This window comes from Gopherus evgoodei, chromosome 20 (assembly GCF_007399415.2).
Source record: "Gopherus evgoodei ecotype Sinaloan lineage chromosome 20, rGopEvg1_v1.p, whole genome shotgun sequence".
NCBI classification, from domain to species: Eukaryota; Metazoa; Chordata; order Testudines; family Testudinidae; genus Gopherus; species Gopherus evgoodei.
The window spans coordinates 5,799,973-5,824,170 of record NC_044341.1 but is presented as its reverse complement, the minus strand read 5'-3'; the positions used below and the strand labels follow the sequence as shown (position 1 = coordinate 5,824,170).

Sequence of the window (24,198 nt, the reverse complement as noted above, 5' to 3'; positions counted from 1 at the left end):
ACATAAAAGCAGGAAGGCTCCTGCAACCAAACCAGCATCTCCACCCACCCTGCTCCCCCTCCGCCTGCCCCTTTCAATCCTGGGTGCTGGATAGCTCAGCTCCCCAGACCCACATGGCTACGCTGAAACCAAAACACGCCTGCTTAGCAGAGCCATTCATTTGTGTGAGGGATCCTTACCGGGGAACAAAACTGTTGGCAAATCACTGAAACAGAAAAAGGAGGCGAGACTGGCCAGCCCTCAGCGTGCACGGATGCTGCAGCTCTGGCACGCAGGTACAGGGAGTTCTGAGGATGGCAGAGCCCACCTGGGCAAGAACCTGAGCCTTCCCGTCCCTGCCAGAACCTCGACCCTCTGAGGCTTGGAAGAAGCAATGGTCAGGCTGGCATGGAGACGAGGGGAAATGCCATTTGCTGTCGGCACACACTGGATACCACCCTGGCTCCAAATTCCCAGGGTCTGGCTGAAAAGGGGCCTGGGCTGGAGTAAAGAGGGCCTGGCCTGGAGCAAGAAGAGCTGGACGCTGCAGAGGTCTGGTGCATGGATTGTGGAATGGGCCACTCTATCATTTGAGGGTTTCAGAGCAAATTGTTAGCACGGCCTCAGAGGATGGCACAGAGCTTGCCTGCTCTCCTCCCTGTCACCCTCCCCACTTGCTGGCTGCCCGGACCAGCCCAAGACCTAGTTTCCCCACCGCAGCAGCCAAAAACCTAATGAAGAACCTCCGAGAGACACCCAGGGGCAGCTGCCTAGGAGAAGCCCCAACCCAAACCTCCTGCAGGATGGAGGTGGCCAACGATTGCCAGGCCTGCTCCCTGCCATGGGCTGAGAACTGGTACGGGTGGGCGGGCAGGTGCAGGGATGGCTGGTGAGCTGGGCTCACCTGACAGCCCGAATGAGTGTTTTCACAGCTGGCATGATGTCCTCAAAGGTCAGGTCGCACTGGTAGCCCTTCTCCTCGGAGCTCTCCTCCACCAGGCCATCAACTGAGGACAGAAAACAGGGAATTCCCATAAAGGGCTGGGGAGGTGCTTCCCCCTTCCCAATTCAGGTGTGTTACATGGGGTGCAAACCTCCCTTAGAGTGATTGTCACCTCAGTCCTCTCTCCGCACATGCACGGGTCTGGGTTCGAGGTCTCCTTTGGTTCACCATGAATAACATGGGCTCCACATGGTTCAGCTGTGTGTCCTGTGGCATTTACCACCAGGCTCCTCTCTAGCTCCTCCCAACTGATGATCTCCCAGCATTTCAGCATCTTCACAGGCTTTCCATCCCCCTCTTGGGCAGGCCCATCCCCAATCCAGAGGGGGAAACTGAGGCACAGAGCAGCAGGTGACTTTCCTGAAGTTGCGCAGCGGGTCAGTGGCAGAGAAACCTGGCATCCTGGTTCCCACTCCTGCGCTCTAGCTACACAACTGCCCACGGAGGAGGCGGGGGAGGGGGGGAGAGTCCATTCTGCAGGGCAACTCACATTCAAAAGACTAGGGTGCAAAATAGAAATGGGGAGGGGGAAATGGGACTTACCCTCCACCGGTGGCCGAGGTTTGAGCCTCAGCGATGCCCGGAACCTGGTGCGGTCGTTGAAGCTCCAGCTCTTCTGCACCTTGGTGGGGCTGGTAGCCTCCTGCACATTCTCGGTGCTGGGGGAGCGGCGCATGGGCGGTGCCAGGTGCTGCTTTCCCCGGCTGCCCTGCCTCTGCGAGTTGTTGAGGCGGATGCGGTCCTTGATGCCCATTTTGTTGCTGGGGTGGGAGTGGGGAGGACAGCCAGCATTAGCCCGGGGACGAGGAGCTGCCGCTCAGCAGGGAGGGAGGCAGTGCGGAGGCCGGGAACCTGGAGAGGCACATGCGGCTTCTTCCTACTAGAATGGGCCAGACCCTGAGCTCCTTGCTCTGGCCCTCTCCAGTGAAGGCACATGGAGTTTGCCCAGAGGAAGAGCTCAGGCTTTGCCCTAGTTTTGGGGGCTTGTGAATGGGGCTCGCCTGGAGCTGGCCCCGGCCTGGCACAAGTGAGAATCCCTAGATCCAAAGAGCTTGGAGTTGGGCGGGGAAGTTGGATCTTTGGTGCAAACTTTGCAGCTCGAGTGCAGACTCCAGTAGCTGGCGCAATTAGACGCCATGGTGCTGCCTCGACTAGCTGGGAAGTGTTTGCATGTGTGTGTGTGTGCGTGTGCACGTGTGTGTTTATATGAGCGTGATTCAAAAAAGCACTTTAGCAAGTGCTTAAGTCCCATTGAATTTAATGGGACTGGAAGCCTCGTGCTTCAGGGCTGCACTGGATAAGGGGCCTTTCTGAATGCAGATGGTTTATGGTGCCTGTATGCACTGAACTGAAGCAATGATTGACCCTGATTATCTAATAGGGGGAAGGGCGCCTGGGTATTCTACCTGAAACATTTTTCTGACAGCAAAGAGAGTGCCAGTGGGGCGGGGACAGCGGATGGGGTGGAGGGTGGAGAGAGACACAGACAGAGCACATGGTAGCTGGGACAGAAACCACCTGGGATGAAATGAAGCCAGACCAGAGACAGCAGGGAGGGGAGGAGACAGACAAACCCCTGCTTCTGGCTGGGCTTTCGGCACACGGCTTCGGCTTCGCTGAGATAGCGAGCCGAGTCCCGAGGGCACAGGGAAGATCCTTGTCTCTTGGATGTAAGCAGCCTGGGGAAGCAGTGGCCTTGGGCTATCAGTAGTGACACCCGCCCCGCCAATGCCCAGAAGTGCGTTGTAGTGGAGTAGTCACCCCCCTCCTACCCGGAGGGGTTAAACCAGCCCTGGAGAGAGCTGCAGAGGGGAAAAGAATGGCTCACTGGGGAAGCAGCCACAGGTGGGGCCACGCCCCAGTCAGGCCACGGCTGGCCCTATAAGAGGGTTGAGGGCCAGAGACAGAGACTCTCTCTAGCTGCATGAGAGAGAAGGACCCGGCTGCTTGGAAAGCTGAGCAGGGTACCTGAGGTGGAGCAGTGCTGGGGAAGGGCAGAGGGAGCTCCAGCCTAGCATAGCCCCAGGCTGCAGGACAAGCTAAGGGCTCAAAAGAGGGTACTATGGCTGCAGAGGGGCAGCCCAGATATAGGCAGAGGTGGTTGGTCCAACTCCCCGTTGCCGATGATGAGTGGTTTACAGACTGCTGTCTGCCCCAGGGAACGGGGGCTAGATGGTGACTGGCAGTAGCCACTGAGGCAAGGTGGGGATAGAGGATTGGGGGTTCCCCTGGGTGGTGAGACCCAGAGACTGTGGGGGTACTGCAGAGGGCAGAACCCCGAGAGAAAGGGCACTGGGGTCCGGGAGGGACATGGGGGCCAGCGGCAGGTGAGACATCAGCCAGCCTGCAGAGGGCGCTCCGGAGGCTGGGGTGCTAATTCCCTGGACGACCAGCAGGAGGCGCCATGCCATGAATCGTCACCCCACCACACATGTCCAATGGGGTAAATAACCTTCCCCACTGCCTCACTCAACCAGGGTCTTGCAGCCTACAATATCCAGCTGATTCTCTTGTCTCCACCTTCCCACCTCTCACCGTGGACTGAGAGGCCGGGTCAGGCTCTCAGCAGAGGATTAGATAAAACAACACCCTGTGCCGATGGCTAAACTCTGCCCAGCCTCCGAAGCGGGAAAGAGACCCTTTGACAATTCATTATTTAGGTGGGTCAGGCCCTCATTTCCCTCCATTGGAACGATCGTCCAAATTCTCAACCCTTTTGTGGTTGTTTTTTAAATCCGCCCCTCCACGGAAGGTATGTATTAAAAATAGACTTCGTTTATGTAGGACCTACACCAAAACAATGTTCTGTGCTCACCCCTTGTGGCTGGAGAGCCACAGCAGTTAGCTCACCCACACAGTCCTGATGGCCACGGACAAATGAGGAAATACAACAAGAGAGACTTAGGCTTGTTGCCACAGAGATGGAAAATTAATAAAAGGCCAAACCGAGGGTTGAAAAAGAGACACAGATCAATAAGAAAACACAGCCCAGAGAGGGTGTTGGCAGACAATGGAGGGCGGAGACAAGGAGTCTGATTCTTGTCTCTGACACAGGGTTAGATCAGCTGCTGAAGTCAGCTGATTCCCCCCCACCCCAGCACACACAAGAGGAGAATCAGGGCCTAAGTCTTTCTGGTTTTATTATTTCTCATTGTTTGTACTGCGGTAGCTCCTAGGAGCCCAGGGCCCAACAGTGTCAGGCGCTGCCTATGCCTAATGGTGGCCTTTATAATTTACGTGGCCGATGTCTGGAATTATCATTCTGGTGGGTTTCCAGACTGCAGCGGCATCCGCATAAAATCCAGCGGGGCCAGAAGGGAGGTGGGGTAGTAAAGACAGCAGTGGAGGCAAGTATGGGGGGGAAGTCAACCAGGCCTCAATTCAGCAAGATACTTAAGCATGTGCTTACGTGCTTTGCTGAATCGGGGCCCGAGGATGGAGCAAGAGGAAAGCAGGGGGCAGAGCCCATGAAGGCAGAGTGAGCAGAACCTCAGAAAGGCTTACGTCTGGGGTTTGCTTGTAAGACAAAAACATCGTCAGAATCGGGAAGGGGAAAGAACTTGGAGGTGCTAAGGGACAACGGGTATTTGCAACACAGCTGGTCTCTAAGCCCCAGACACAACCTTAGTACTTACTGCACAGGCTGAAAACAAAGGGAAGGATGGGAATGGCGACAGATGCATGTGACATGGAAGGGGACAGGCGTGCCAGGCCACTGGAAACATGGCGAGGAGGTGTTTGGATGTGTAGGTTTGGGGGAGCAGGCCTGGCCCAGCCACCGGGGGCCCAAATCAAACAAATCTTCCCATGAGCAGCATCACGTTCTGACTCCAAGCAGCTGGCTCCCCGGCGCACAGAACATCCGTCACAGGGAGCAGTGTGCAGCAGGCCGGGATCCCAAGCCCATCTGGACCGCAGCGGGCTTGGGATCTGGCTCACAATGCAGAGCTTTAACTGAAGCTTGCATCCCTCTCCCACAAGCCGGTAGAGAAAGCTGAGTGGACGACCGACCAACACCCCGCAGGCATCAACTGCAGCTTCTGGACCACGTGGCATTTTGTCAGGTTCAGAACCTAGAACCTTTTAGAACTTTGGGAGGCTCCGGTTCTGCTCTGGGATCGGGGAGCGGAGAGAGAGACGGAGACACAAAGTTCTAGACGCTCTCGCTGGGTCGTAAACCTCCAAAAGCCCGGCCCAGTTCTAGAACCTCTCTTGACTCCCTTTCCCCACCCACCCAAACCTGTCCGAGTTCTGCCATCGCGTGGCGGGCAGATCCCCAGCATGCCAGCAAGCACGACCGCCACATACCATGCAAAAACGGAGGAGAGCCCTACAGCCCATAATCAATACTGAACAGGAGGGGCGGGGCCTGGTGGTTTGTCATCAGCGATCGGTTCGGTCTCTCGATCGGCCCTTTCGCTGTGGAGAGAACAACATGACCATTTCCGCTTCGGTCTCTTTCGAATGGAAAGGCAGGGGGAGGGACACTAAGTCTGAGCCAGAGATGAGAGACAACCCTAAACATCCCCCAACCCCAGAACATGTCAGAGCATGGCCCACTGCAGGATTCTGCAGCTCACAGAAAAACATTTTCAGGTTTTCATCCCGATCGGGGAGGGGGTGGAGGGTCCTGATCATTCTTGGGGAAAATAAATCATTTTGCGCACACACATACAAATAAAGTTTGCGACATTCACCGCCACTGTGCCCTCCCCAGCACTTTTCATCCGAGGATCTCAAAGCACTCTACTGTTAACTTAACCTCATCTCTCCCCCTAGAAGTGGGAAAGATTTATTACAGATGGAGGAACTGAGGCACAGAGCCATTAAACAGCCTGGTCAAGGTTACAGAACAAATCAGGGCTGGGAATAGAGCCCAGGTGTCCTGACCCGCTCTTTACTCCACTAACCTTCTGAAAGGAGGGACAGCTGAGCCCTGGTGGTTGGAGCATCTACTCCTCCAAGAGCCCAGCAAATGGGAGTTAAGATAAAATATCAAGGTTGCGTCTCCAAGCCCTCTGCCCAAAGGCCCCAGGACTTCAGTTCTCCCCCACTCCTCAAGAGCGGCTTGATCCCCAGACAGGAGTCTGGATTAAACATGGGACAGAGCACCCTCAGCCCAGCGGAGATTAACCACCCCTGTTCAGATTCATCATGGATTTGGCCAGGGCTCGATGGGTGATTCACTAACCTTCCAAATGGCAGCATCTGGCCCCAGGGCATGGGGTTCCTACTAGCAATGGCCTGACCTCTGTCTCAGGCCAGACAACCCCCGAACAGTGACCAGGAGCGGGCCTATAGCCAGGCAGGCGAAGTTATTGCACATACACAGTTCAGTAGCCACTCTGCTAGCATGGAATAAGCCAGCCAAAGAGACGCTGGTGGCCCAGGGCGTGGCAACCTCTCCCCCAGCTTCTCCACCGTCCTGACAATAAGCTAACGTCACCGTTATACTTGGACGCGAGCTGACTCACCCTACGTTACACGACAAGCCAGTGCTAGGCCAGCACGGCCATCCTTGCTCTCAGGAGAAGCCAGCTCAAAGGGCTACTCTGTATGCTTGTAGACTCTGACGTGGCCGGGGAAGCCGCCCCTCTTTGGGGGTTGCGTTGCAGGCTGTTTTGCTGCATCCAGCAGTTCTGGCAGCTCCTCCTTCCCCTACGCTACAAACTGCAGGCAGCTCCATTGCTGGAACTCTATCCACCAACCCGCGTTCTTCCACCAAATGAGGGAAGGGGGCTGGTTTTTGGCCTAGCATCAGCCGGGTGGCTCAGCTCATACAGTAACTGGATAGGGCAGTGTACACTCTTCTGGTCATTGCCCGGGAAGTAGCTCCCAGATGGGTGGGGAAGGGGAGAAACTGGGGTTAATATGGCTGCTCTGGGGAGCCTAAAACCTCACAAGCAAAGTTGGCTCCAAAGCAGAATTTCCATCACTGGAAATTCTGAGATTTGGAAACATGCTTTCATTTCAAAGCGGGATGAGAAGCTGAAATCTTGGAATTTTTCACCCAAGAAAACGTTCCAAAAAGTTTCATTTCCACCAGGTGAAAATGTTTCATTGCCACTTCATTGTTTTGACTTTTCTCGCCGATCATGAATTATTAACATAAAACCGCATATGTCTAAATAAAAGGTCTGGAGATTTTCCTGCTGAAAGGTCGACGGAATCAATAACGTTCCCACAGAATGGGTCTGTTCCGCTGACCCAGCGTTTTCCAATGGAAACCGATTCCACTGGAAAATTTCCCACTGGCTGTGCTTCTGAGTGTCCATTTGCTAATCCACGAGGGAGTGTGATGGGAGATGGAATTCAAGGGGCTGTAGTAGAGGGGCAGATTGCAGAGAGCGAGGGCTCTGGGTTCTCATTTCCTCCCCAAGCAGTTGAATGAAGCAATCTAGAATAGCTAAGAGTCATTCCAGAAATAGTTTGTATTCAGGCACCCAGAGAGCCGCTGCGGGGTAGATTTTCAGCACAGCATTTCATGGGGTTATAGGCAAAGATGGAGAACACACCCAGACAGGTTTGGAATTTGCAGAACTTCCTCCATCAGATTTTGATCTTTTGCAGAACAAAACCCCAAGATGGTTGGGGTGCAGAGCCAGGTTTTATCCAGACGCCCAAGCTGTATTATGGGGGTTGGATAAACACTTACACAGTGCTTTCAACACATTCAGCTTATCCACTGTCATGATGCCAGTAAGCAGCGTCCCCATTTTTCAGATGGAGAAACTGAGGCACAAAGCAGTGAAGTGACTAGTCCAAGACCACAGAAAGGGCCAGCATCAGAGCCTACCTTGTACTCTGATCACTAGACCACAAGCCTCTTCTGTTATAATGCTGAAAGTTTTGCTCCATCTCTACCCATACACTTAATTCCCCCACACAGCTGCACTGGAGATGCACCAGTCTACATACAGGAGAGCAGGCATATCTCCACTACCTCAGCCCTTGTTGCAAGGCACAGAGGGACCATCATGCACATCCCCGGCAATCTGCTGCATTCCACACGGGCTCTGCCCCCAAAGCAAAAAGAACCCCCAACACCTGGTCCCCAAACAAGTCATGGGAAGCGTATCCAAGCACGTGATACCTCTGTTTCCAGACGGCGGGAATCCGAAAGAAATTCCGCTTACTACTAAAGAACTGGCTAGAGGGTTGAGAATAAAAGATACAGAAGAAAAGAAAGAGAAAGTTAGTGAGACAAAAGGGGTGTGGTGCGGGGGGTGGTGGCCTTGGAACCCGGCTTTGCTGAGGCCTGGAGCAGTGGCATTGGGTGTGGACATCCCAGGCTGGGAAAAGGAGAGCAGCGTCCAGCGAGAAACATCCCCCGGCAGTAAAGCCACAAAGCACGGTGTGGCAGAAAGACTGAAAAAGTAAAGCTGGACCCTGAGAGTCCTGTTCCACGCAGGCTCACATGGCTAAGCAGAGTGTCGGGAGGGTGCTCTGTCGACGAGAGAGGGCTGTGTACGTGGAAGTTAACAGAGAAGGTGCCAGCAGGTGGCACTCAGGAATACATGGCAGAGTCTGATCCTATATAGCCCAGCCAAACAGATTCTCCAGTGCAGCTGTCTCCTCTGAGCTCTTCAAAATGGTGTCAGTGGTGGGCTCAGAGCCCTCGAGGGCCCTGCCCATACCCTTGTCATGGTTTGATGCATCTCCCCTAAAGAGCCCCATTTATCGAAACAAAACGCTGCTGGCCAGTTTGACTGGCGGGAAGAGCCCTAAGCCAAGGTTAAACACCATCCGAGGAGAGAGGGCCGAACAGCGGGCACTAGCTCGGGCACACCTCTCCTCACCCCCATGAGAGGCCACACAGAGACCTCTGGCCTTCCGAGGCAGGCGTGGCAAAGCACCCGCACTACAGCCAAGCGACCCACAGACACCGTGACCCCGAGGTGTTTGGGGCGGGAGTGAACCCACCGGTGATTGCTCCGAGGAGAGACTTTCCCTTCTAACCTTACCCTGAGGGGGGCATCATGGCAGTTCCCTAGATTTTATTTCAAGCCAAGATCTTACTGATAGTGTCGAGTGACCAGGGCCCCCTAAGGTGTGCTGGGAAGGTCCTGTGGTACAGTTCGGAACCGGCTAAACTGCACCCATGGTGTGTAAGAGGCAAGGAGCACAAAGCACTGTAGTTTGTTTAGGTCCTACATAAACACCACCACATTTCCCCCTCAGGAAGAAGGGAGGGGGTGTGTCAAATTTCATCTCTCTGTAAAAACAGGTCGTTAGATGGATATTAAATAAAAACAGGTCATTAGACAGATATTAAATAAAAACAAAAACATTTTGATTCTGAGCAATTCCACCACCACCACCACCCGCCCCAACCTCCAAGCTACTGTAGCAATATTAGGACAGATCAAAATTTTGATCGCAACTACTTGGCAGCATCTCTTTCAACACTACACAGATTATTTTCCACTCATCCTCCCAAATGGGTTGCCTGACCCCGAGTACATTTCATGGAGCAGCAGCTGAAGAACATCAAACCCTCTGGAAGGAACCTACCGTATGGTGACTCTTTGGGTGGGGAAAAAAATAATACAGGCACTGTGGCTTTAAGAGGAAGGTTACCTGAGACGTAAACACCTGGGGGGCGGTGCATCTTCCTCTTTCCAGCTTCCGGGAATGAATGGGGATGCAAGAGGAATGGCAGGGAGGTGGAGAGGGGGAGGAGAGAAAAAGAAGATGATAATGTCATGAGAGGTGATGTTAGCACAGGAGACGATAGGACCAGGTGGGGGATACATGGACCCTTCCAACAGCATCTCACCTTAGGCCCAGTCCAATCAGGTGGCCATATGCTATGTTGGTCTGGCCCATCGAGACTGCAATACCTGCAGACTTCCAGATACCCTCTAGTATGCCCCAGCCTGAGGCCCCACCGCTGGGCCAGGCACTGGGAACGCTGCTGTTATATTGATGGGGCATAACCACACATGATTCTCATCTCAGCACCCGTGGGGTGGACAGCAATTGACTCAGTGCCTCCTGGCCCCCTTTGCTTCGGCAGCCAAAAGCATCCAGGCTTGTGTGATCGCAGTGCCATGCTCCGTTCCTGTGCATTGCCTCCAGGGAAGCAGGCCAGGAATGGGGGAAAGCTGGATGGCATCTTCTCTGGATGACCGCATGGACAAGGAGAGAGATTCATCCTGCATTTTGCCCTAGGGCCCAGGGAGCTGGCTCCGTAGGAACAGGAACGGACTCGCAGCATCTCCAGAGACTCGCAAATGAACCTTCTGGGGGGTTTGACCGAAGTTCCATTTTTCAATGTTGAGTAATTGTTCATATTCGCCGTGTGTTCCCGGCCTGGTGAAGAGGGAGGGAGCGTCAGCAGGTGCTGGAGAGGTTCTAACCTGGGTGTCTCCAGCCTGAACGGAAGCAGGGTGCAATGAACATCCCAGGACTCAGCCCTTTGCACCCCAAGATCTCGATGCTCTTCACAGATGTTGGGGGTCAGTGTCATTCCCCCCATTTTCCAGATGGGGGGACTGAGGCTAAAGGCAATGCAGAATTCCTTTTGTCCAGCCCCCAGCCTTGGGCTCTAACTACACCGGGCTGCCTCCCGGAAGCTTTTCCCAAAGGAAAAACCAGTTCTTGTTAGGTTTCCATCTCACTTTGCAGACCTCTCTGAAATACAGGCTGCTAAGCCAGTTTGAACCACTGCTGTGGGCTTTGCCTGGGGCTACTTAGTTCTTTTTGTATTCTTCCAAACACAGCATTACCCTGGGACCGCAGGTTTCCTGGATGCTACCTTCAGACACTGCATCTGCTGCAACTGAGCACGTGGGGCAGAGGGCAAGGCCAAGCCCCGGCATGCAGACCTCATCATGAGCCCCCGCTGTCTCCTCTACGGCAGCTCCTGGTCACAAAGCCCCAGGGTCATTACGTCACTGTTAGGGCCTGATTCTGCATTCACCACACCCCCACGACAGGAATGCAAAAGTGGGCCCATTCGGTGTCACCACAAGGCAATTTCTGTCTTTGCAGGACACTTCCTAGAAGGATCCTTCAGGGTTTTCTCCAATTTGGAGCTGGAGGGAGGGCCGGTTTCCAGGCGGTTTCGCTCAGATCCCTGCTAAGCACAGCTGACCAGCCTGCTGCAGAAGCACGACACGACTAAGGAGTAGCTGAAGGTGAAGCAAGACCTTGCAATTATGGCTCACCGAAGAAACCAGAACAGAGTTAGCTGAGCCCACAAGCTCAGAAAGGTGACAGCTGCGGGAGCTAAGCGGTTGGGATAGTCTTCTTCCCCCTATTCCTGGCATCATGCATCAGCTCTAATGAACACCAGAGCAGTCCGGTGCTCTGAGAGCTGAGTCAGCTTCTCTTTGTTTCACCATTTGCCCCCATTCCTCAGAGTCCCACGAATCCCTTTGGGACATCATGATGCACCGGGAGCAGCAATGGACGAACACTTCGCACCATCCAGCCAACGCATCCGCCAAGGGGCCAAACCCAAGAACCGGCTGGGATTTCACAGGCTGTTTGACACATACCTGGGTGCTTCACAAGCATCGTAGACAGGCTGTGTATTGGCCAAAATAGTGCTCGGTTCTCACAGGCCAGGGCCTCCTGCTCCATTCTCTCCCATCCAGCTGAGCAACCGCTGGCCAGCGTCCTCCATGGTGCATCTCCCTGAACCTCCTGTTGCCCAGGAGAAAGTTCCAATATGGAAATTCTGTGGATGGGTTTCTTCCAGCTCCTTAACCCCCGGAGTCAAAGGAAAGTCTGCAGGAAAATCTTCCATTCACCAGCTTTTAAATTCATTTTCATCCTAGCCCAGGGCTCTGCAGTGCTGGTATTTACTAGAGATGGCCAGGGGACACTCTGGAAGCTCAGAGTGCCACTTAGCTGGGCCCCAAAACAAACGCACAAGTCTCCATCTTTAACCTGATTCCACTTCATGACACTAATGGAGTTAATAGACCGTCTAGCTCTCCTGATCTCCCCACTCCTTCTGCGGACTCTGGATTTATGCTCATCAAATGCCCCACTCCTAATGGTGCTTTCTAGAGAAAGGCCCCTGCCCGCTTTAACCAAAGCCTGCCTCAGATGAGTAAAGGGAGAAGGCCTGGCAAAGAACGTTCCCCTCTGTCGGCCCAGCAGGTCAGCCGGAGTCGGGGAAGAAAACTAGGAGAGGAATTAGGACCGATAGGAGTAAAGCCCACGGGAGTGTCCATTACCCTGTGAGGCCGCTAGAGAACAGCAGGGGAATCACATGCTCGGGATCTGTGCAACCTAACCCTCGTACCCTGCGCATGGGGATGAAACCACCTCGCAGCTGACCTGCTCCCCCAAGACCAAACCAGCTCAGAACACTTGGGAGAAGAGATTTCCTTGTTCCCAGGGAACAGCACCTCCAGTCACACAGGGAGGGGCTCCATAGAGCACTCAGCCCCCCCCCCGCCCCCAATTTCAATGGGAGCAGAGTTAGGCCAATGCCGAGTGCTCCTGAAAATCCCTGCCGGCTTGTCCTCCAGCCTGTGCGCCTGGCCTACCAACTCGGTGCTCTGAGCCCAGCAGGTACCCTTCTCCTCCATCCCATGGAGCCGCTGGTCATCACAGCTAGCTGCCTCTCACTCCACAGTGCCAGCTTTACCTCCTTCCTGCTGCGATTACCACAGCACTTCAGGCCCTACCTCAGTACCCACGCAACTCCTAACCCAAGGGGAAGCCATGTCGCCAGAGCAGGAGAGCCTCCTTCCTTCCTTCCTTCCTTCCTAGCATCCCTCAAGAGACCACTCCTGCTCACGAATTAACCTCCACAGAGCATCCCTATCTATGTACACACCATTACACAATGTACTAACAATAATACATAAGCAACCAATTAATCCCAGGCTGCAATTCCACTGGGGGGTCATGGAGACATCACAAACCATGAATACCTAGCATTTTTAATACCTAGCACTAATACCACCTAGCACGTTTCATCAGGAGATCTCAGAGCACTTCATAATCTTTCAATGTATTTATCCTCATGGTCCCCCTGTGAGATAGTCCTTCCCACTTAGCCCCATTTCCCGGATGGGAAACTGAGGCACAGAGAGACTATGTGACTTGCCCAAGATCACACAGGAAGCCTGAGACATAGCAGGGACTTGAACGAGGTCTCTCAAGCCACCCTCTAGTGCCCTAATCTCTGCACCGCCCTCCCTCTCCACTGGGAGTTTCAAATGCAGGTTCCGTTCTACAGCACACGGGAGCTGACCTGCCTTGGTATCTGACACTAGGAGCCTCTTCGAAGAGAGGCTGAAGAGACGTTTGGAAAGGACACAAGCAAGGGGAGATACGTGAGTGGTAAAGAAAGTACAGACCAGCATAGTGCAGAGGGCAGTGCAATTTACCCTTTCCCATAATGCCTGGGCAAGGAGGCACTCAGTGACATGGAAAGGCAATGTGGGGCATTTGCTTTTTCCCCAGCATCAGGTGTTGGCCATGGATAAGGGAGCAGAAGGGCCAGCTGTCTGTTCCACTGCGTTGACACATACAGTTCCTGGAGTTAGCTAGGATGTATCACATGTAACACACATTTATTCAGGGTGTGCACCTGGACGTATGCTCGGGTCACCAGTTTAAAATGTCCCGAGTGATGTTACTGCACACGAGGTCGGTTCGAACGTTGTGAGCGATTCTGATTGTATGACGCTGCACAGACCCTCAGAGTCCGTCTGAGGTGTGGCTGCAGCTGGAGCAGACAGACCTACGCTAGTTTTAACTGCAAGATGCGTGGGCATGGGCTTCAGCAGCTCGAGTACCCATGGGCGCCGACTCTGTGGGTGCGCTGAGCTTGGAGCACCCAGGATGTGTGTCTATCCAAGCTGCAATCGCAGTAGCATAGACTTACCCTAAGAGCGTTGGGAATACTAGTTATTTTGGGCCACTGGGATCCTAGCACCTCAGGCATTGGATTTGGATTCTGGATTCCCCCCAGGGTGCTGGAGAGCCCCTGGGAACACAGAACACAGCCAGGTGGATTTGGGGTGATCTGTGCACGAGGGTATGTAACACTCCTGTGTGAGTTGTCTGTGAGGACTGAACCTGTGACCTTCGAATCTGAAAAGCACAAGTCTCTAGTGACTGCACTGAATGACTAGATCCATCAGCAGACACACAAACCTCTATACATGGTCCAGCCACTACAGGGAAACCAGAAGCCAGCCGGGGGTACACCTGCCACCAACACGGACAAAAGCCAAACCACGCTCAGGAGACAGGAGGAGAGCAGCAGTGCTGGCGACACACACACGCACAGGGCCAACACTGGGGGGGGAGAGACAAAGGACACACCAAGGAGCGGTAGCCGGGGGCACCCTACCTTTCCCCAGAGCAAAAAGCAGGGGCGACGGTTTTCTGGCCAGAGGTGAAGGAGTGATATGGCGGTGGGGCTCCGTCAGGCAACCTTTTCACCTCTGAATTCCTAACTCCTCCGTTGCGGACTCGGTGCAAATGCTCAAACATAAGGACCAGCTCTCTGGGGGTGGGTTCAAATAAAAACATGGAGAAATTAAACCTTCCAAGGCAAAAAGAAATCAAAGCCACATTAATGAACAAAGCAGGGAACCAGGCAGGCTTAAAGCAACCCCCCTCCCCGACTTTAAAGACAGTTTCTTAGCAGCTTCCACCAGGCCTTTGCAGAGGTCAAACTGGGCCAGCTCATGATAGCTTGGGGAGGAGTGGGGGGCTGGTACATTCCTGTGCTCCACCATCTCAGCTTTCATTTAAAAAAAAATTAAGCCTCTAGCCTTATGGCGGTGAAGATATCCCTCAAAATGTGACATGAAGGAATATGATTCCATGTCTGCCTGAGTCTGCAGACAGCCTAAAACAATAGCTTTGAGAGAGCTTCCCTATCTAGCTCAATGAATTGTTTATTCTGAAGCCTAGTGATAGCAGTTTAAATGTCACCTTTGTTAAGTATATCACAAGAAAGAAGAGGAATTATCTAGTCACAAAGATTTTCACAATCTACAGTGAGTGGCGTCTCGTGTTGTCACGAGTGGGCAGAGGTTGGAAAGTACCACCATGTTTTCAGGGGTTTGGCTGCAGGCAGACACAGTTGGGTCTGTCCCGATTTTTCAGTGCTCTGCACAAACTCAGATGACCGTGACATGTTGCTCATGCTGCATGTCTGAGAAGACTCTTTGCACAGAGATGTCAATCGTGCAATGAAACAAACGGGCCTGATGCGGCTCTTGCTCACCACAGCTGTAAATCAGAAGCAGCTGCACTGCTGGAAATCCAGCATCGGGGAGTGGGGGGGGCAGCCCCCCTGTTTCTAATACTCTCTCCTGCAACCGACCCGAGGTAGAATTCTGGCCCCGCTTATGCCTGTGAGGGGGGCACATCACTGGAGCACAAAGCTGAGCTTGCAAGGCAAGATCTCGTTTTAACATGATACAGCTGACGTTACAGTCTCTAGCCTTGATCCAAAGCCCATTGAAAGCGATGGAATGACTCCCATTGATCTCGAAAGGGTTTTGGTCAGGCCCCCGGGTGTCTTAATGCCACTAACTGAATGACTGGCAGACCTGGCAGCATTTTGCATCTTCCTTCTGTAGGCTGTCTCTCTTAGGTACTTGAGTTGCTCCCAATCTTCCAGATATTTATCCTCACCACACCACAGTGCTATGGTAGAGATGGGAAACCGAGGCACAGGGAAGCTAAGGAACATGCCAAAAGCTCACACAGGAAGTCTGTGGCAGAGCAGGGATTTGAACTATCCTGTCACAGGGCCATTCTCTCTCTCTCAAACTGCGAAATAGCATGACAGCATAGGTATAGTTTGACTTCTATATTTTGGGGGGCAGCTCCAGTCAGGCCAATGGGGCCTCATGTTGGAGGACAAATTCTGTGCCTGCCTGAAGCTTGCAGTTGTGGGGGATACAACACCTCCCCTGGCCCCTTTAAAAGACGCCTATGCCTGAGAGATGCTGAACTCTGGGGAAGTTTGGATCCAACTCTGGGCTTCGCCGCTGTTGTTTACTTTAAAAACAACCCCCACACTAGAGAGTCTTCTGAACGGGACGGGCTCAGAAGTGACAGAGAAGCTAATGGGGATTCTAACGGATGGCAGTTCTTCGCAGCTCGGCACCTCGGGTTCATTTCTGAGTCGTGGTGCTGCTGGGAATTGAGGGATTTGTGTTTCAGGCTGCGAAGAATTCTGTCTTTGTAAAATAAAACCAAGGGTGATGGCAAAGAAACAAAACCACCCACTGTAGTACAAAGCAGACAAACCTAAATCCATTGTCAGCAGCAGAAAGGGAGGGGGTCAAGCTCGGGGGCAGGAGGGGGGATGTTTCCTTCCCTGACTCAAGCATGCTGGTGTAAAGTGGGGCCATTTCATTATTTGCCTAATATCAGTGTGCTTGGCACTGTACAATTGGCAACACAGAGCGAAACCCTGCCCTGTACAGATCAGCAACACAGATACGTGGTGGATGGACACAACTGGACAATCCAGATGCAACGACGATTCTGGGTGTTGTCTCCCTACACAACACTATTTCTTAGCGTCAGAGGCCTCTGGAATTCCCCTTCCAACAATGTATTCCTAGGGGATGCAGGAGGAAGAGCAAAGGAAGTGGGTCAATTTAACAGGGGAGGCAGCGTCCATGGATACCCAAAGGGTCTTCACCTCCTTCCTCCCTTACGCAGACATTGTCTTTCCTACTCTGCCCTCCCACCTCCCCACAGGTGACACATGGGGCTGGCCTGCAGCCAGTCAAGCCCAGGTCTCAGAGCGCTGAGCAATCCTCCTGGCTCCAGCTAATTTCAACAGCAGCCACCAGAGGAATCCGTCCACTTCGGTCCCATCACCAGCAGGGCTCCAGCTTATCTGGGAAACGTTATGGGAGGGGGGATAGAGACAGAGCGGGCAGGGCTGGAATGGATGCAGCGGCCACGGGTCTCCAAAGGGAGTGGCCCCTGGGGGTGATGGAGGATGATGGAGGAGGAAATCAGGAATTTTAGCAGCCGCTCCATCCCACGCGTGCCCTGCAGAAGACAGAGGATGATGCGGGAGAGCAAAACTGATTTCGCCCTATACGGATGGGCTGGATAGAAAGTCCAGCTCCACCTCCCACTCCCAATCAATCTTGATGAGAAGGGACTCCATCCTGGGGAAGCTATTAACTGCAAAACCTTCATTTGGCAACCCAAGCACCCCTATTCCTCCCCCTCCCGCCCCACCATTAAGTTAATTCCTGTCCAAAGGAATTCTGGTCCTCAGGGCTGTGTATACAGATTCGATGGGCTGGCAGGCTGTCACAGGAAGGGTTAACAGAAATCTCAGCCTGACTGCGTTACAGGTATCGGACCATTAAGCCAACATAGGGGCCTTGAGCCCGGTTCTGATCGCACCTACACCCGGGTTACTCCAGAGCAATGACACCAACTTCAGCAGGACGGCTCCCATTCAACTCCAGTCTAAACGGGGGAGTACCGACACTGGCTTGCAGTGTTTGACATCTCAGCTCCAGGGGTGCCTCGAAGTCTGGAATCATAGACCAGGATCCAGCCTGGGCCCCACTTCCCCACTCTCCTCCCCAAAAAGGATGCTAGGAATTCTACTGCTAGAAGCCCACAGCACATGCTTCGGGTGAGCCGGCGGGGTCAGGCCTCGTTAGGCTGTGGCATACATGCCTGATGGCACCTGCTCTGATAAACTGCGCTCTCTGGAAGTTCAGCTGAGCATCACGGTCACGTGACCACTTGTCAAGGCGCAGAGGTTCCTGCGTTCTCCCACACGGCTGTCTCTAGAGAGACTGCATCTCCAGAGAGCGACCGGGGTGCACTGGCTCTGGAATTTTGATCTGTCATGACGCTGAAAGAGTTAACCCCATCAGCTAACCCAGGACTCGTCCCTCTCCCTGCATCAACGCCCGTGGTGGATAATTCTGCACCCTGCCTCAGTGACCCCCCAGCTTTTCTGGGGAGAGCAATGGGAATCCAGCCTCTGTAGCAGCACAAGGCATCTCCACCACCTCTGCTGTGCCCGGCAGCCAGAAGGCTGGCGGGGAAGGTGGTGATGAGCAACACCAGGCTACGTACCCAGTTCCTGGGGCAAAGCTGCTCACATCCACGCTGCTCCCAAGCCCTGCTGGGTCATCCAGTGGCCAGGGCCGAATCCTGCTCCCACCTGCCCTCAACAGACACGGAGGCAATTTACCTTCAGAGCCCTGCATACACCACTGCTCTGGGAGGAGACGACTGCTACATGGCAGGGACCACCCTTTCCCCTTCCCCCCACAGCACTCGGTCTGTGGTCACCCGCGTGGCGTGGCGCCTACCTGAAGGATGGGAGAATGCTGTCATAGTAACACCAGGTGGCGGTCAGGTAGGCTCGTCTCCCGTCTGTCGAATACAGGCGCCAGGCAGCCTGCACCAGAGAGAGAGGGATGGTGTGGTAGACATGGCACAGCTGGTGGTGTCCAGGGAGGAGACAGCAGGAACTGGCAGGGCAGAGCGAGGTGCTGTTGGCAGGACCGAGGGGCACTGGCAGGGCTGTGCCAAGGGATGCTAAGGGGTTGGTGGGTAAGTGAACGGGGAGCCCAGGACTGGAATAGTAGTGAATGCTGCAGGGTCAGGCCAGAGGTGGCTGGGCACAGCTGTGTACGTGGGAGCTCGCAGGATCTAGGTCGGCTGCTGCAGGCAGGAGTTCTCATCCTGGCATCTCACAGCAGCCTTGTCCTGAGCTGCGCTTGGCCCCACAGGCCCTCTGAGGGCATCAAAATTCAGTCCCAGCTCCACCCCACTCCCTTGAACAGACCTCGATGCAGGGATCCAGTTCTGCCCGAGCAGCAAACAGCAGCTGCAGGCCGCGAGTCAGCACCTCCTGCTGCCACCCGGAGCCCACTGAGCCACAGACCCCATTCCTGCTGCTAGTGCAGCACCCCCTGTCCTTAGACGGTGCAAATGCCTCTGCCCCAGCCGGATGCCCAGGCTGTGGGCTGGGGAACAATCGAACTGGCTCAGATCAGATGGACCAAGCACAGACCCGGAGGCCTTTTGGGGGGTCTGTGTCTCAGCCAATCAGAGGGCAGCACAGGAAAGAGTGGGGTCTGGGGGGGAATTCCCCTGGTCATTATAATACTAGGGTTGGGCAAATTCCGCTCCCTCCCAGGGGCACTGCGGGGACTGCCAGGAAAGCAGAGCCAGTGGGAAGCTCTCCTGGGGCTTCACTGGGCACAAGTTGGGGACAGCGCAGGACATAGCCGCAGGGCCTCCCAGAGGATTCAGGGGGCCTGGGGCAAAGCAATTTTGGGGGCCCCTTCCATAAAAATAAGTTGCAATACTATAGAATACTATATTCTCATGGGGGCCCCTGCAGGGCCTGGGGCAAATTGCCCCACTTGTGTCCCCGTCCCCCCCGGGCAGCCCTGCATAGTCCCCGCAGCAGCTCTGCCCGCGCCAGACATGCTGACGTGAAACTGGCGTGGCTGGAGTGGAGAACCAAGCCCCCCGTTCTTCTCACCTGCCCCCCAGGCTAGCCTCTCGCTGAGGCTTCAGGTAACACTCCCAAGAAGCTGGTGCCATTAATTAAGGAGTGATCACAATGGGGAGCCTTATTGGAGACCTCGCGGCCTCCCATCTGCACCCATGGCACATCAGCGCCTGATGAATGCCGGGCAGCGATGGGTTATTGGGGCAGGGGGGTTGTGATGTGTCCCGGTGCTTGCTTTGTACTGCGGGGAGACAGGCAGGTGGGGCCCTTTGTCTCGCTCCATGCCCAGCTCCATTAATTAATGTCAGGCTTTTTCCTTCCTCGCTGCCGAGATGAAAGGAGGAGCAGGGCTGCATTCAGAGGGCCGGGGAGCTGTGAAAGCCGGGGCCAGCTGACTGGCTGGCAGTTGCAGATAGACAAGGGGCATCGGGGGCTTCCTTCTGTGCGCCTGTTCTCTGAACTGGCGAGATAAGGAGGGATTCTAAAGCTTCACTTCTCTAGCAAGCTGATCTAGACAAGAGGACTGATTTGCCAGGACTCCCCTCCACAAGCGCAAGGGCTTGGCTACAGGCATGGCGGACCCTCGCCAAGGTAGATGTCAGATGTGCAGAAGCGTGCAAATGCGGATGGAGGGGCTCTGGCAGAGCTGTGTGCATGGAGAGCCCAAGGCTGGAAGAGCAGGGGGGCTGCAGATTGAGGGGTGTCTGCAGAGCCGTACTGGCCAGGGCAGAGAGGGGGGAATGCAGGATTGGGATAGCTGTGGAGCTGCAGACTGGGCTGAGGGGGATCTGCAGAGGTGTGGGGGCTGGGGCACCAGATTGGGATAGCAGGCAGTGCTGGGCTGAATGCTCAGATTGAGGGGCATTGGCGGAGTTGTGTGTATATGGGGGAGAGGAAGTCTGGAATAGCAGAGGGGCCAGGCCGCATGTGTGGATTGAGGGGCATCCACAGAGCTGTACTGGGAGAGCTGGGGACGACTTGCAGACTGAGCTCGAGGGCCATCCGCAGAGCTGTGGAGTGACTCCAGACCGAGGTGGAAGGTGGGGTTTCCCCAGGGAGAGGTGCAGGTGTCCCACGGTACCTGGATCAGGTTCGCTGCCGGCGTCCGCCTCTTCTCAAAGTGTTTCTGGCGATGCTGCTCCTGGACTTTCAGGGCAAAGCCGGAGCCCAGAATTCCCTGCAGGAGAAAGGGGCCAGTGTGCATGAAACAGGACCCAGAACCTGTCTGGCCCCGTGCACCAGCTAGACAAACTGCAACGACACAGTCTGATCCCCACAGGCCTGCGGGGTCCTAAGGAAGCATCCCTCTGTCACCCCGGCATGAGCACAGACCGCTCAGAGCCCAAACTCGCCAACGCCCTCTGTCTGGCTAACAGGACGATCCACTCTTTGGGAGGGAGCAAAGATGTCTCCCCCCCACCCAAAGTAGGACTCTGTTGGCTTTGCCAGACCATCTCTCCTCCCACAGGGGCCTGGCAGCTCCAGAGATCAGCTGGGAGCCCGCAGTCCCTCGCTGGAGACACTGAGGCAGGAGGGGTATGGGGTGCCACCATCCCTGCATGCCGTGGTAGGGCATTGCTCTTCTCTTGAGGGAAGGGAGGGAGAGAGACAGAAGGAGGAAAAAGGGGACAAAAAGAGAAAATAGGAAGGAAGAGAAGAAAGAAAAGAAGGAAAGTGAAAAGAAAATGAAGGACGAGAATGACCAATGACATCTCCATGGCAGGGTCTGTTCTGGAGTCTTACCCACAGGGCAGTGACCCTTTAAGGAGCACTGAGGCGGGGAGGGTACTTCCAGCTGTCTGCCCTCTCCGGAGCAGCCCCGGCTGCCAGCCTGAGCTCCTAAGGTCCCCGAGGCCTGGCTCTCCCTCCCCCTGGCAGCACCGGGTGTTACCAGGATGCCACAAGGGGCTACTCACGGCAGGCAGAGCGAAGAAGGAGATGCCCAGGAGTGCGAAGCCGGCCGCCAGCACCCTGCCCAGCCACGTATTGGGGGTCTTGTCCCCGTAGCCGATGGTGGTGAGCGTGATCTGCAGGGGAAGAGAACACAGAGAGGCCTTGACGGAGCTCTCCTCGCCCCCCCTCGCCCCCAGCCCATGCCCCCCCCCAGTGAGAGAGGGGGCTCTGCAGCCACACTTACCGTGCCCCACCAGAGCGAGTCAGCGTAGGTGGCGAACTCCGTGTTGGCGTCTTTCTCGGCCAGGTAGACAAGGAAGGAGGCGAAGATGAGCACCAGGAAGCCGATGTACCAGGCTGTGATTAGCTCCTGCCACAGGCAGACGAGGAGGAGAGGGGACGAAAGCCAAGATGGGGAGGAGGGAGGTGAAGGCCCAATACACGACACAACACAATGCAGTGTCCCCTCTGCAGAGTGCCCCAGACGCAGCCCCACTCGCTACTGGCAAAGGGCAGAGAGGATCCAATGGCAGGGAGCACTGGAGGGGGGTGGGTAGACTGCCAGCCTGAGCTCCTAGGGACCAGGTACGTGGAGCTGATCTCACCCAGCAGCAGCTGCAGAGGAGAAGGCTCCTGTGCACACGTTGGGGAGGCACAGAGAGGCCGCCGGTGCTAAGTGACTGGAGGGAAACGTTCCACGTGGTTGACTGGGGCGAGCCCATGGGGGAGAGGGGGGCTGGGTCAGTTTCGAAATGAATGGGGAGAGGTAGGAGGTTAACAGGGGAAAAGCGGAAGGATGGCTCATGGTGAGGGTGCCCTCCTAGGACTAGGGAGACCGCTGGGCTCAAGTCTCTACTCTATCATAGACACCCTCGTGCAATCCTGGACAAGTCACTCTGTGCCTCAGTTTCTCCCTTGGGACTATGGGGCTCATAGCCCTGCTGTGAGGTGAAACACAGTCAAGCCTGTGAGGTGTTCAGCTACTAGTAACGGGGGCCATAGAAGGAGCCAGTCCAGACCTACCTGCACCGTGCGGGGCTAAAGGGGGAGCACTGGACTAGCAGGGGTGCCACAGGTCAGGGCAATGGGGAGCCCAGGCCTGGGCAGAGCAGGGGGCTCTCAGCCAGGATGGAGTGGCAGTGGCAGAGCTGGATGCACCAGTCCATGCTGTGCCCAGCTCTGCCCTGTTTGATCCCTGCCCACCTCCCGTGGCACCGACGCTGAACCCAGCCCTGCCCCTGGGCCAGCACCCTCCTCCAGCTCACCTTGCTGTGGGCATAGACCACTGAGCCCAGGAGCTTCCAGGTGCCCCCCCTGCGGTCCATGCGCACCATCCGCAGGATCTGCAGGAAGCGCATGCTGCGCAGCGCCGAGGTGGCAAAGATGTTCCCCTGCGTGCCGGCGGCAATAACGGCCAGCGAGGCGACGAACACGATCAAATCTGCGACCCAGAGCACAGGGAGATGGGCGAGGGGTTAGCTGGCTAGCAGAGTGCCAGGGACGGGGGTTAGCTGGCTAGCAGGGTGGCAGGGACGGGGGTTAGCTGGCTAGCAGGGTGCCAGGGACGGGGGTTAGCTGGCTAGCAAGGTGCCAGGGACGGGGGTTAGCTAGCTAGCAGGGTGGCAGGGACGGGGGTTAGCTGGCTAGCAGGGTGGCAGGGACAGGGGAGGAGTTAGCTGGCTAGCAGGATGGCAGGGACGGGGGTTAGCTGGCTAGCAGGGTGGCAGGGACAGGGGAGGGGTTAGCTGGCTAGCAGGGTGCCAGGGACGGGGGTTAGCTGGCTAGCAGGGTGGCAGGGACAGGGGAGGAGTTAGCTGGCTAGCAGGATGGCAGGGACGGGGGTTAGCTGGCTAGCAGGGTGGCAGGAATGGGGGAGGGGTTAGCTGGCTAGCAAAGTGGCAGGGACAGGGGAGGGGTTAGCTGGCTAGCAGGGTGGCAGAGATGGGGGAGGGGTTAGCTGGCTAGCAGGGTGCCAGGGACGGGGATTAGCTGGCTAGCAGGGTGGCAGGGACAGGGGAGGAGTTAGCTGGCTAGCAGGGTGCCAGGGACGGGGGTTAGCTGGCTAGCAGGGTGGCAGGGATGGGCGAGGGGTTAGCTGGCTAGCAGGGTGCCAGGGACGGGGGTTAGCTGGCTAGCAGGGTGGCAGGGACGGGGGTTAGCTGGCTAGCAGGGTGGCAGGGACGGGGGTTTGCTGGCTAGCAGGGTGCCAGGGACAGGGTTTAGCTGGCTAGCAGGGTGCCAGGGACGGGGGTTAGCTGGCTAGCAGGGTGGCAGGGATGGGGGTTAGCTGGCTAGCAGGGTGGCAGGGACAGGGGAGGGGTTAGCTGGCTAGCAGGGTGGCAGGGATGGGGGGTTAGCTAGCTAGCAGGGTGGCAGGGATAGCAACCCAGCGTTGTGTGTTCAATTCTTGAGGGAGCGTTTAGGGATCTGGAGCAAAAATCTGTCTGGGGCTTGGACTAGATCCCTCCTGAGGTCCCTTCCAACCCAGATGTTCTATGATCCCAGCTTTGCCCAGCACAGGATACATCCCAGCCCATCTGCCTAGGAGCTCGCATGGGTCTCAACCCCAGAGCATCACATCTGCCAAGGAGACATCTCCCCAGACCACTTCTGAGGCTAGCGGGCAGGGGAGTCTATCACTGGTTCCTCCCCCTGCATATGCCCTGAGGTTTCCATTCTGCCCAGACTGCCCTGGCATGGCCATTTGCCCTTTGAAAGAGGGTCAGCCTCCAAGAGCCCAGACTGCACAGCTGATAATACCCCAGAGTGAGGGGAAAGGCCACTGGGTCCATCAAGAATATCCTCCTTGGCTGGTCCCCTCGCCCTGGTCACTTAGCGTAGGGCAGTGACGGTGCCTTGCTCTATTCTC

At 55.5% G+C, this 24,198-nt stretch overlaps 1 protein-coding gene across 9 annotated transcripts in view; it reads right to left on the bottom strand.

Annotated features, from left to right (window-relative positions):
• KCNQ4 (potassium voltage-gated channel subfamily Q member 4) overlaps positions 1-24,198 on the bottom strand; it is an 85,884-nt gene that overhangs the window by 13,766 nt on the left and 47,920 nt on the right. For 7 of the 9 annotated variants that reach the window (XR_003997265.1, XR_003997266.1, XM_030538697.1 and 4 more), the window contains exons 4-12: positions 22,595-22,770; positions 21,574-21,699; positions 21,353-21,463; positions 20,518-20,613; positions 18,283-18,371; positions 14,310-14,465; positions 8,076-8,132; positions 1,526-1,743; positions 884-986 (exon numbers count right to left, since the gene is read on the bottom strand). Coding sequence is in view for 7 of the 9 variants with exons in the window: in XM_030538697.1 (XP_030394557.1) it covers positions 884-986; positions 1,526-1,743; positions 8,076-8,132; positions 14,310-14,465; positions 18,283-18,371; positions 20,518-20,613; positions 21,353-21,463; positions 21,574-21,699; positions 22,595-22,770 (1,132 nt within the window). In the remaining 2 variants the exon portion in view is untranslated. The remainder of the gene's footprint in view (positions 1-883; positions 987-1,525; positions 1,744-8,075; positions 8,133-14,309; positions 14,466-18,282; positions 18,372-20,517; positions 20,614-21,352; positions 21,464-21,573; positions 21,700-22,594; positions 22,771-24,198) is intronic. The other 2 variants (XM_030538698.1, XM_030538699.1) reach the window with 2 other exon arrangements.